Here is a 13,425-nt window from a genome sequence, read left to right on the forward strand (position 1 = left end):
CGTAGATGTCGTGAGGTGGCGCGAGTTGCCGCCAGATTCAGAGGCTTCTGCTTCTGCTGTGTTCATTGATCCACCACTCGTTTAGGTTTGCAAATCACAAAAATGTCGGAAACCCGCCACAAATTTTCGGTAGTGAACTGAAGGCGTCGGTCCGCCTGCGAAAGTGAACTCAACGAAGTCGGCTTCACGTTCGGAGACTTCTCGACTTCTTCAGCAAACAGGTACTGTCTCAAGTCTGATTGGTCTGAATCGATAGGTGCGTTTGGCGATTTAAATCAATTTCGGGAGGTCCTGCTCACGCTGTGGCTTGACTTCTGCAACGTCGGCTTTTCGCGCTTTGTTTTTATTTTCGCGGTGCCCATGAATAGGATCACTTGAAGCCGTAAACAGAGGGCGCGCTCGCTTTACTGTTTTGCGCAAAAAACAATCCGATCAAAACTTTAAAAAATTCCCACGGTCTCGTATGGTATCCCTAAGACGGCTTGAAGGCGAAGAAAGCCCAAGCGCCGATGCCGGTTTTAGCGAATCTCCGAAGACAATCGCGCTCTTTGACGACGTTCTTTTGGTGCCGTTAATCTCGGCACATCCCGCACGGCCGCTCTTGTCCGCTGCCCGAGCGAGAGTGTCCTCTTTCGCTGGCAAGGTTGCCAGGTGTTTGAACTCCAACCCGCCAAACGTCTACGAGATATAGCCCAAAAATAGCCAAATGTCGATCCAGAAAAATAGCCCAGAAAAACTTATCATTTGAAGCGTTTATTTTGAGCAGAAAAGACGCATGATACATTTTTATCCATCAAATGCCCCACAAAGGGCGTCCCTTGCACGTTCGGCGAACTTCCTGAAACGCTCGTACAAGCGCATGACAACATACCTGCCACTGTATTGTATTAGCCCTACCGCCTAGTATGCATATCCGGTATGGACGACGAAAAAAATATTAAAACGTTTCAACCTGCAAATAGTAAAAAAAAATAGAGGGGAGACAAAACGAGAATGGGCGACGGTTACGCTAATCTCCTAAATGCATTCTATTGGCGTTGCGACGGCAAAACAATGTTTTCGCCCATACTGGAAGGGCCGATATTTCAAGATGGCGGCGCCCTTGTGAAAAAGGTCTATAGGGGCATGGTGACCAGAATGGCGTCGCGGGAGAACTATGCAGAATTAAGACAACCTAAAGAATGCGCAGAACAGGTGCTGTTAAGGCCGCTAGGAATCGCGCCGTCACTTGTTAAGATGGAAGAATAACAGCACATGCGTGCATTCGGACAAAATTCAGAGGTAAACAATTGCACAAGGCGCGCAAAAAGAAGACGAATTTGTTTGCTGTCGCAAACTTATCAGGGTTAAGGAACTGAAGCGCCAAATGTTCACATAACTTACTCTAAAAATACATTCGAACCTATAAACCCAAGTGCTTTCAGGCATTTTGGTTCCAGCACAGGTGAGAAATTGCCCAATGCACATGTCAGAAATAGCCCAATGCACAGGTTAGAAATAGCCCAATACTAGCCAAATAGCCAACTACCATTTTTTCCCGCCAACTGCAAATAAAACTAGCCCAATTTGGCTATTTATAGCCCAACCTGGCAACCCTGTTCGCTGGGTTTGCGCCGCGCACGCGCCGCCTCCGATTTTGGCACAAGTAACGCCATCTCGTGGTCTAATGGCGTTACTTGTGCCATTGGGCCACAATTTTTCTTTTCTGTGTGCATATACTGCATGTGCACTAGGGCCCTATTCAGACGGGACAATAGACCTTTCCGGAAATATGTGGTGCCCCCAGTGTCTGCTTTATGCAGACGTTCAGATGTATGGCACATGATATTATAGAAGCGAGCACAAAGTGATGCAGAAGGAAAGCAAAACAGTCTGTGATACCCTTTCTTTCTGGTCGCTTAATTTTTTTTTTGTGTGTTCTGAGCTCCAAATGATAGGAAACAATGAATCGTGCCGCAAAATATCCAAACAGCCCCACAATTCCCCTCATTGCAAGGTTTCCTGGGATATTCCGAAAAACTCTATTTCTCCCAGACACTTAACGTTGCGGCACCAGCAATACTGGCCCCCTTGTGTTTACACGGAGCAACCAATTGCTTCAATTTACCATCGTCATTAAATTTGATCTTTCTCTCATTATTTAGACAGATGGTTGCATGCTATAAACATGTCTATATACTTGTGAATAGCATTGGGAATACTTAAATTTTTCTGAAATGGTTTATTCCCAAAAACTGACATCACCGCTGGCACGACGTGTTGCATGACAATATTGCGTCCCTGATTGGCTGCTACCGCTTCAAACGTCTCCGAGTTGTCCGAGCTGCTCGTCCGTTTCGAGCCAGATGCGATCCGAGCAATTTGTGTCGCACTAGAGAAAGCTAGGGAACGACTTGCCAGCAACACCGAAATTGCCGTTAAAGTTGCCATGTCTGAAGCAGGCCTAATGCTTCTAAGGCAGTTTAGATGGCCTTCAAAAATCGGTTTTTCAACGTTCCGCGCCGCAATTTACTGCAGTGGTGCAACCGTGGAGACATGGGGCGAAAATATGAACAGATAGCTTACCTTGTTCAAAACATAAAAAGGAAAAAACTGTGTTGGGTTGTCTGTCGAGGCATTCGCAGACGACGTCATGACCGGGCCCGCCGAGTTAAATTTTCCGCTGACAAATGTCTTCAAATGTCGGTGCTAAGCTTTGCAAAAGAACTTCAGAAACTCTTCACATACATCACTACCGGGCTCCAGTGGTGCAGTACGCAGAACACGGTGACGGGTTGCTAAAGGTTTCTATTCCTATTGGTTATAGATGGTCTAGGGTTAATACAATGCACGAAGTTTTTATTTTTTAAAAAAGCAAATTATTTTTTAAAAGCAAAAAATAAATTTTTACTTTAGTCTATTGCCAGTATTGAAAATATTGCAATATACTGCTCAGTTTTCAAAGCGAGAATCAAAAGGTGTTTGGTCTAAAACTACATACTTCACAGCTGTATGTACCTTGTGTTACGTGACCTCTACACTACTTACAACCGTTGAGTACTGTAGAGGATTGTTTTTGTGGGCTAATATTCGTGAATTTGGCAAAGTGTCGATTTCAAGAATGTATGGCAGGTAGCAAATTTTACAATAAGGGGCGTATGCTTTGTGCTTGTTAGCATAAGGAGACATATTAAAAGGTTTTTATTTTTCGCGATATTTTTCAAGTCGCGAAAATTAAGTCATCGCACCAGTTGGTCGTCTACAGAAATATTTTGAGACATATTACATTTATAAGCTTTATAGTTACGAAACTGAGTATTTTGTTGTATGTTCAATATTGTCAATTTATTTTAGAAAATATGGTCCCATGTTTTTGTTTTATTAAAATATGTTTCATATATGCATACCTTGTTTCCCTACCTACTAAAATACATTTCGTAAAACACCTGGCAAGCGCCCACTCTAGATTAAGTGGTAATCGCAAAAAAAAAAAAAAATTGGGGATGGGCGCTTGTTCAGTCATCAATTTTACATATCAATGTACTCTGCATATTTTTTCAGATCTTAGAAACTTGGGAATGGGCGCTTAGTGTGGTATAGGCGGATCCGCGGTATTCTACGGTAAGCTTTATGTCTTAATATTGTTGCGTTCCTATTGGGCTCGCGTGCACGACGGGTAATAACCCAGACAAGCAGGAACGTTATTAAAACATTTACTTAAAACCATACCATTCTAACTAGACAAAGAACGTGGACGTCCGTCGGTCAGCAGGAATCGAAGGTGATGTCTCGCGCCTTCTGCCTGTTCCTTCGATCCTCGCGCATCCACCGAGCTCGGATCCCTCCTTTTTCTCGTCTTCACTTGTCGATCCCCGAGGCCTGCAGGAGCTTCGGCGAATGTTGTTTTGGCAAAGGGCACGTGCCGCCACAATATTATAGTTTTTTTTAAATAAAAGGTGATTTTCCGCTTTTTAAAACATTTTTAACGCATCTGCGCCCATAAAAAACACTCGGAAAGGCATGACAAAACCTGTTGGATGATTTAAAAGATTGTAGTGACCTGCTAAGAACAGTGTTTATTTCACAATGTCGTTTCAAACCTTTCTGAAAAAAAACAAAAAAACACTTTGCTTTTTATTTATTAGGGTAAAACGCAAAATTTTTGCAGCTGTGCATATATGCTTTAAGTCTTTTGAATTCGGCCACGGTACCTTAGACTATTTTTCCGAAAATTTAAGGTGTCAAGAAAATTTAAGAAATAGCTATACCAAAATAATCTTGCAAAATTCTTTTACGTCACTAGTAACAAACCTGTACACATTTTTTATGCCCAAACAGCGAATAGCCTAGCTGCTGAGCACATACCTTCTGCAGTACTCATTTCCCACAACCAAATTTGTTTTCCTCGGTAAGTTCAAGCAGGGGAATTGCCGGCAGAGTGCAGTGATGTCATGTGCGAGTAATGTGCAATTCCACAGTCAGTAGCTGCAACAATCAGGCCGTACGTTTAGTACTTACGGGTGCGCTGTATCATATCCCTCTTTTTTCCTCTGCTGGTGCGAGACCTGGTGCAGTGATGCAGATTCAGCTTCCTCCGATGTTTATCGCTCTATTGCAGACCATACCGGTTGTTTCTGCAAATATTTTGAAAAATCCTTTCAAATAGTGTCGTTGAAATATCGAGAAACTCTTTTCAAGAACAAACTGCCAGCCACCGGTTGGTTTCATAAAAACATATGAAACCATATGTTTATTTTCATTAATAAAGTTTTTTAGTACATTTTAGGTATTTATCTCACTAATTAGTGCGTTTTTGTAATCCCTAACATCCACTGGGGCTGGCAGTCTTTTTTTTTTTTTCGGAAAGAGTCTAATTTTCTCAACCACTCTATTTGAAGGGATTTGTTAAAGTATCCGCAGAGACGGCCGGCATCTGAATGTTTGTTATGTTGAGCAATTAGCAACGCTTGAAATGTTTCGTGTAAAGAGGTACATGGCAGCCTTCCTGAATAGGTGGATCCGAAGGTCCCACTGTTCAATCGAATATATCCACAATACTAAACCGCTTTTTACGAAACAAGTTTAGCAAAATTACGGGGCAAACATGTAGACGCATTAAAGCGGCATGGTTATCTTGTATTTGACCTTTTTTGAGTCTTAACCACTTTATTGATTGGACTTTATTGTACTGGCAATCTGGCAGAGAAAGAGAAGAAAACTGATTATGTTAGCACACTTTCTAAATTCATGTCGCAAGCTACCGCCAATGTGGAGCGCAAGTTCGTCTGCTTCTAGCACAGGGGTTACACTGCTGTAAGAATGTCGACTTCTGATTGGCTCTGACGGAGGGATGGGGGGTTGTCCTCAATGCTAGCTGCTTTGAGGTCTACCCACCATCCTTCCTATCGGAGCCAATCAGAGATCGGCGTTCTGACATCACTGAAACCCCTGCTCGGGAAGGAGACGAACTTGCTCTCCACATTTGCTAGGCACACAAGCATTCCATTTCCTCATTCATTCGTTATTGTTATCTTGAAGTTTTATTTTATTTATTTATTTTATTTATTTCCAATACTACTGGCCCCAATGGGGGGTTATTGTAGAGTGGTACAGTTTGAAATATTACAAGCAGAAAACAATTCTCAACACACAATGTGCAGGTCAATATTCAACGCAAATATAGAAGTCAAGAATGAAGAATTAGTAAACAACTTGAATACAATAGATACACTGCACTTTTAAAAACAGCATAAAATATTAGTTTATAATGAAATGTTGGCATCTACATAATCAAGGAAGATTTTAATAGAAGAGGAATTAACAATATTTTGAGGCAGGTGGTACTATTCGTTAATGGTTCAGGGAAAAAAATAGAATTTAAAGTAGTTATTATGAGCGACGTCTTCCTTGTAAAGCTTGCCATGGTTGTACCGTGTTAATCGTTTGCTTGCATCAATAACATTATTTGCTTGCATGGATAAGGTAACGAAGTTCTGGGTGTGTCTCATTTGTGTTATCTTTATAGTTGTCTGGCTAGCTTTATATGCCTGGAGGGTGTGCTCACATTCTTCTTAATTAATGTCATTGCCCTTTGCATTTGGTCCTAGTTATCTCAAGTGATCCCGTGCAGCCTTCGTGATCTTACGAGCCTACCTGCAAACCTGACCGCTGACAGCAATTCGAATGGAACCGATCCAGTCCTCAAATCGTGGTAAGTTTTTCATTTCAACCTCTCTCATTAACAGGTGACATTGGCAGTGTCTAGCAGTGTTGCAGAATTGCCACTTTGGAGTTGGAATGATCCTGGAGTGATTCCGCACTTTCACAACCCCGAAATGGAATGGGAATGGAATTATATGCCTTTTGCCCCTAATGGGGTGGGAATAGAATGGGCTCAGTTCTTATGCAAGTTGTGTCAATTTTCATTTAGAGCCTACGTGCTGATGGCGAAAGTTGCAATTTGTATGGAAAGTTGCTACTTGTTTTCTTACCTTATCATTAGGGTTCTATAATCTAAAATATCCTTTTGACGTCTTTGTCTGCAACTGTATCTATGTGATTATGATTCACTGGATCGCCGCAGTAGGAAGGCGTTCCGACAATCAAGATATCTCCGGTAATTATGGAAAACACCGCTCGTCTTTTCCGGGGCACGATCGAGCACGAGCGGCATAATCTTTTGCACTCACCTTCATATACGTCTTGCATGTGTAGTGTAGTTTAGATTTTTGCCAGCTCGAACAGTTACGGCGACAACGCGCACTTGACGAAGCGATCTTGTTCTCGCGCATGCTTTCCTATGCACAAAAAGCACGAAAGAATTACATGTCTCGGTTGATTTGTGGGCGTCTAACTTCGTTGAATATCTATCGTGTACACAAGTTTCTACCGGGACGTCAGGTAGGACCACATAACTTTCATCATGGAGGCTAAATAAAATGAGATGTGGTGCTTTTTCTTGGTGCCGTATGGTCCAGAAACAGATTGATTTATCTTGCATCCAGTTTTTGACATGCCTTTTCTGATTTTCCGCCAAGGAAAGCTTAAAAGAAAAGTTGCTCATCTTTGCTCATTGAAACACACACAGGAAGCTGGTCAGCCAGAAGTTATCTCCGCCACAGGAAGTTCCGCCATTACTTGTTTATGTTTACCTTGGAATACCATGTATACAGTGAAACCCGTTTAGAACGAACCCACGTACAGCAAATTATTGTCGATATCAAACTCACGGAAGCTTTATATCAAAATGCATGTATAAAGCACTTTTTACAACGAACGACATATTGGCTATATCGCTATATTGGCAAACGTGTATACAGGGGGGTGGCAATAAAACAAAAAGTGCAGTAAACACAAATATAACGCTGTAAGCTAGTTACTAAGTTAATTCCTGTTTTTGTTGCTTTATATAACAATGTTCTCCAGCATGTAACCCACTTCTTGTTTGTTCCTTTATATGATGTTTTTTTCAGCAGGTACCCCCCCTTGTGTAATGTCCGTAAGGGCCTTCAAGGTTTAATAAATTATGATGATGAGATAGAGGGTAATGGACTCAACAAGTTTAGAAGTATCATTTATACAAACAATGTTGTGAGACGCTGAGTCTCAATCCTCAATGGCTAATAGTAGTGTGGAAGTCTGGTGAGGTATAGTTGATGATCAAATTGAATGTAATTTACATGGGTGATCTAAACCATAGAGTTATTATAATGTACGCTAGAGGTTCAAACGGCGCTAGTGTGCTGCTGCAAATGGACCTTTTTCCAGTAAGGAGTGTCTCATGACGGTTTCGCCGCCAACTACAAATGGAGGGCAACCGGACTCGCCTTCTCCCATAGGAACAGATTAGTGTCGCAAGAAAACTGAGCCCCCCAAAAATGGCGAAAGGGCTGTCAAGGTCAAGGGAAAAGGGTGTGCGCGTGCGCAGACGCTTACTGGAAAAAGGTCCATTGAAGCAGACAGCAACCAGTCCGAAATTGGCTTCCGGTAATGCATTTCTATGGGAAAAAGCGACTGCATTTTCTCTCTACGCTCGATTATAAGGGCAAATATCACGAATAATTCGCTCGTACTAGGCACATAGGAACATTTCTCAGCAACGCAGACAAAATAATTTGTCAGTTTCGGCGTTTTATTTGAAATTCGTGGCATGAAAAACGGTGTTAAAACCGCTTCGTACGTGTATTTATGTGCACTGTCAGACACTGTTAGCGCGAACACGGCGTCGGCGCTTTCCACCATTGGGGATATACGTGTCAAACGAAAGAAGGACGTGTGCAAAACCGAGACGGCAAAAACTACGCAGTAACACTGGATAAGTAACTCCTTGTGCATGCACGCGATCAAAATAAATTGAAATCCACGTAATATAGTCCGATTTCCAATAAATAAGTACTCCTTTATTCTTTCTGCTCTCGAATTTGTGCGAAGATGCATGTTCTAGGTTCAAATCATCAACCGCACCCTCCAAATCTTTACAAATAGGGAGAAGTCAGAGAACAGGTGCCCGATAAAGACTGCCTGACATAGGAAATAATAAAAAGACACACCTTTCGTAGCCCACATACTTTATTTTTTTTACATTCGAATGTTCTTTGACCGATCGTAATGCACGGTGGAGTCATATTCATAGAGTGACAGGACGGGCGTATTAGCAATACACAAGCGCCACCGAGATGCTAGCGAACCTTGAACACACTCTACATTCCTTTCGATTGTTATTTAGCTCAGAATCGTCGCTCGTTTTTACATACCTGCCATGGAACAGAGGTTTGGGCCTGAAATATAGCGAAGCGTAACATCGTTCATTTGTAAAGAAAAATGCTGTAATTAAAGCAATTACACTTTTATAATATTAATAAAGGTACATACTATCCGCTACAATTGAAATAATAAAAGTTATTCTTGTTATTTTCCGGCGAAGAGACAAAATGCGCTCGCGTTTTCCCATAGGAATGCACAGGGGCACCGCAAAAGTAGACTGGTTGCTGTCTGCTTCAATTTGCCTCCCGGAAGTCGCATAGACACTAGCGCCAGTTGAACCTCTAGCGTACATTATAATAACTCTATGATCTAAACAAGAACAAATGCGGTGGGGAGGCGATAGCAATGATTTTCTGAAGTGGGTATTGTGATAGAAAATTCAATGAAGGTGAGACGGGCGTGACACTCGGCGGCGGAGGGAAAGTGAATAAAGGTTAGTCGATTGGCGTACTAATCCTGATTTTCGATATATGTTGAGTAGTTAGAAATAACACGAATGGCTTTGTTTTGAATGAATTTTACATGACTTGTGAGGTATAACTGCCATGGAGACCATATAGAGCAGGCATATTCTATACGCTAGGTAGTCGTTTTACCGAGGGTGTAGCAAGTTTGAGGTTACGGCGTAGTACGGTTAGTTTGCTTCACCCAAGCTTTTGCCTATCTCAAATACTCTTCTTAAGATATTGTGTTTAAAAGGCTTTGGTTGTATTTTTGTTTCTTGCAAATTTTTTTCATTCAGAGTGTTTGCTACTCTTTGACTTAATTACACTTTTCACTACCTTTTACTGTTCTGAATACTGTGGGCATGAATGCTTTAGCGCGTGGCCTTCGATATATTCTGCACTAATTGGAGGGCGATGAAACAGTATAGCAGAGAGGGGAAGCGGTGAGGGTGTGCACACCTGCAAAAGTGCACATTCTGGCAGCCCCCTCTCCACTCCAAAGTTTTATCGGCCTCGAGGTTGCGCAACATGTATCGACGGCCCCCCACGGTCCGCCAACCTCAGCTCATGCTCTTTGCGATTGTATTCATCATCTTCTGGCCTCTCTGACCATCTTGCACCGGAACTGTCCCGAAACGGTGTGCATCGCACCTCGGTGGTGGGCACGGAGTCGGTGCAATTTCGAAGACAAATAAAATTTGTCCCCGAGTTTTTTTTGTTTTGTTTGTTTTTCATTTATTCCTTTGCTGGGATCTGGGCAGTGTGCGCAAGTGAAGAGTGTCATGTTCTTGTGCTAAGGTGCAGTCCAAACCGGCACATATTTCTCTCACTTTCCTCAGATTGCATAAAAAGCACAGCTTGCAGCTCGCATGTACTTAGCAAGATTTTGTTTTGTTTGGACAGCTGTCTTGAAAGCTTGAGCGTACTCACAATATGTTCGAAGGCGGTTAGAGGACATGCAGCAAGGCATAAACTGATGGAGGAGCTTCGGCCACGGGTGTAATGCGGCCACTACAACTGCCTCAGGCGTCGAGAAAATAGCTTGTCTGCTCTGTGACACGGCCAATATGGTGACATTGACAACGTCAATCGGTTTTAGGTGCGAGATGTGTTGCACCATATGTGAAAAGCAGTGTCATCCAGACAGTTTGCTTCTGTTTTCCTCCTGCGCATCGGAAATAGCAAGTTTTCCTTTTCTTGCATTTTTTCCTGCCAACCCACACTCATCAAATTTGAGTCTGACAAATTCACCAACCAAACACACCTTTGTTGTGAGTTTCACTGCATTGCGTTCATTGGCTTATTTATACTGTACAAGTCGCCACCCTGGTATTGTGTTCTTGAGGCCTTAGAGATGGCGCCAGCGTGCATCAAGCAAGATGTAGATAAGCGCGTGCTGTCGGACATGGGGGATTTTGGCTCTTCACGGTCGGGAATAAAAGCCAGTGTTGCGGAATGGGCACCCCCATTCCATTCCAATTCCATTCCGGGAATTATAGTTTTCGATAATTCAATTCCTTTCAACTCCTAGGATTGGGGACAACGGGCCCATTTCCAATCCTGGAAAGGCTGAATCGTTCCATTCCATTCCTCTAATTCCTAAACGTAAAAATTGGCACTTCACACTTCACATGATAGTCGGCATAAGCAGCATAAAGCTGACATTGTCAAACGCATAGACAATTGCAAAAAAAGAAAGCTAAATGCCTCAAAGAAGGGCTGATCTTACTATGCTCACGGTGCTGGATTGCCTGGGGCGACTCGAAGTGTCCACAGCGGTTCATCGCAAGGTGAAACAAGGTATGTAGAGACTAAAGTCAAAGGAAATGAGCGGGCATTCGCTAGCTTGCTTGTAACCCTAACCCACTTGAATGTAAAACATTAAACACAGAAAACAAGCATCGGAACAAAGACCAAGTAAAAAGCGGACTTACACATAAAAATGCGGTATATAAAAAAAACAAGCGTCGGAGCAAAGCGCAAGAGGAGGAGTGAGAAGTGAATCTCGCTTTGTTTTAATGCCGAAGCAAACCCAGATTTTGCACCTGTGCGCGCGAATGAAAATGAACGATCTGGTAGCGGGGTTGGCCACCTGCTAAGCAACGCTCCTCGGAGTATAAGAAAACAATAACTGATCATTTTTCTGCGGCGGCGTGCTATTCAACGAGTTATCAGAGCTCTGCGAGTTATGAGTCGCATCCGCTACCAGATCTGCCTGTGCGCGCGTGCATTTTCCATGCCATCGCAAAAAAAAAAAAGCGAGACACAAATTATTGTAAGGAGCCATGCTTGGCAGTTTATTTCTTTGCAGCTTCCTTCGTTTCTTTTGCTTGGTGCTTGGTTTCTTGTTTCTCTCTCGTGTCACGCCAGTGAAGCCAAAGCCCGTCGTCTGCGCGTTCGCGAAAGGCGCCACTACCACTCACCCCCCCCCCCCCCCAAAAAAATAAAATAAATAAAATAAAATAAAGAACCGGGCCCATTCCATTCCCATTCCATTCCGGGCAAAAGGCATCTAATTCCATTCCCATTCCATTCCCCTTAACGTTCCAGCCATTCCATTCCCCATTCCCTTCCGGGGTCGCGAAAATCCGGAATGATTCCGGGGAATCATTCCAACTCCGGAATGGCAACTCTGCAACACTGATAAAAGCTATGGGTTAGTCATGACACCCTTGTTTGCTTTGCCTTCCTCGCTGTCGCGTCGCTGACTATGTCCCAGAGCACCCTAGCTCTGAACATATACGGCATTTTTTACGATCGCATAGTGCTTGCGAACACCCTCTAATCAAGGTATGCAGTGTACACCAGTGTTGCGGAGTTGCCACTCCGGAGTTGGAATAATTCCGGAATCATTCCACATTTTCGCGACCCCGGAATGGAATAGGGGAATGGAATGGCGGCAACGTTGAGGGGAATGGAATGGGAATGGAATTAGGCTCTTTTGCCTGGAATGGGAATGGAATGGGCCCGGTTTACGTTTAGTTATACCGAGTTAATCAGCGAGTCAGCTGCTCAGAAATAAAATGAGCGGGAAACTGCAAACATGCGTGGAGCCCTAACAGACGTATACGCAAAAAAAAAAAAGCAATACAAAAAACAAGCGTCAAAGCAAAAAACAAATGGGGGAGGGAAGGGGGCGGCGGTGGTGCCTTTCACCAGTGAAGTTCAACACAAATCCGAATGCGTCTGCGCCTGTTGCACGGCTCAAGGGTATGTCATCCGTCGACGTGAATCTGACCCGCTGCTCTGCTGATCCGATACCCACGAAGAAGGCCAGACGTGGCCTTGCTGTGCCAACTCGGACATCGTACTCCTGCGACTCGTCTCGAGCGCGCTGTTTCTTGGAGAGCTCACACCTGTGCCGGCCATCTCAGGTCGCAATCCACAGGTCTCTGTTTGGATGATGCTAGCCGAAACTTGAAGACTGCCATTCATGCGTTGGAGGTGGAGAGTCGGCAGGAAGGACCGTCACAATAGGGATGTTACCGTATCGATTTTTCAACCGTAACAAAAGATAAGACATGTGCTCCAGGATGCTTCAGGTGGTCCACCCTATTCTCGCAAATTCCAAATGCAACTGCCTGCATGGTCTACAACGAGGTCACCTATAACGAAAGTATGTATTGTCCTTTCATACAGCAGCGTGGGTAAAGTTTCATGTTCAAGGCCACACCTACAGATAAAGAATACTAGCTCATTCCGCCGTGACGTCATGTGATCAGTGTTGACAGGGGCGCCCTTATTGGACAGGGAAGTGATGATGTTTTGATGAAATTTATGTAGAGGTCGAAGTCTTTTCGCATTACTGGTCAGAGAGACAAGATGCCAAGGAAGGCGACCGCGGCCAATCCTTGATGGAGCGTTTTTTGAACCCATTCAAGACTCCTCTTTGTCCGGAACCACTATACTCGCGGTCAGCTTTCTGTGGCAATCCGAAGACAGGAGGAAAGCACGTGTACGGCGATTGGTGCACGTTCTCCCCTAGGGCATTGACGGCATTGCCACAGAAAGCTGACCGCGAGTTCAAGGCGAAGCGCCAAGCCTGCGGGAACATAATTTCGGGATAAAAAAAACAAAAAAAAAACGACAAAAACAATTTCCACTTTAAACTTAAAGCCTCATTTCAGTTGGCGTCTCAAAGAAATTTGAAAAATGTATTGCTTTATCAGTATTTATATTTCTGCCCTCCCTAAAATGTATTTCTGTATTTAATTTTCCAAAGACTTTTTGACTCTTT

General features: G+C 43.4%; 1 protein-coding gene across 2 annotated transcripts in view; it reads left to right on the plus strand.

The window, feature by feature from the left end:
- LOC115327215 (zinc finger protein 782) overlaps positions 1-13,425 on the plus strand; it is a 90,577-nt gene that overhangs the window by 37,762 nt on the left and 39,390 nt on the right. Inside the window, exons 1-2 of one of the 2 annotated variants that reach the window (XM_042294470.1) lie at positions 1,262-1,281; positions 6,087-6,190. In XM_042294470.1, the coding sequence (XP_042150404.1) occupies positions 6,163-6,190 (28 nt within the window). In that variant the 5' untranslated portion in view covers positions 1,262-1,281; positions 6,087-6,162. Of the gene's footprint in view, positions 1-1,261; positions 1,282-6,086; positions 6,191-13,425 lie in introns of those variants that run through there. The other variant, XM_042294471.1, reaches the window with a different exon arrangement.

This window comes from Ixodes scapularis, unplaced genomic scaffold, assembly GCF_016920785.2.
Source record: "Ixodes scapularis isolate PalLabHiFi unplaced genomic scaffold, ASM1692078v2 PGA_scaffold6__148_contigs__length_123643588, whole genome shotgun sequence".
Classification (NCBI taxonomy): Eukaryota; Metazoa; Arthropoda; class Arachnida; order Ixodida; family Ixodidae; genus Ixodes; species Ixodes scapularis.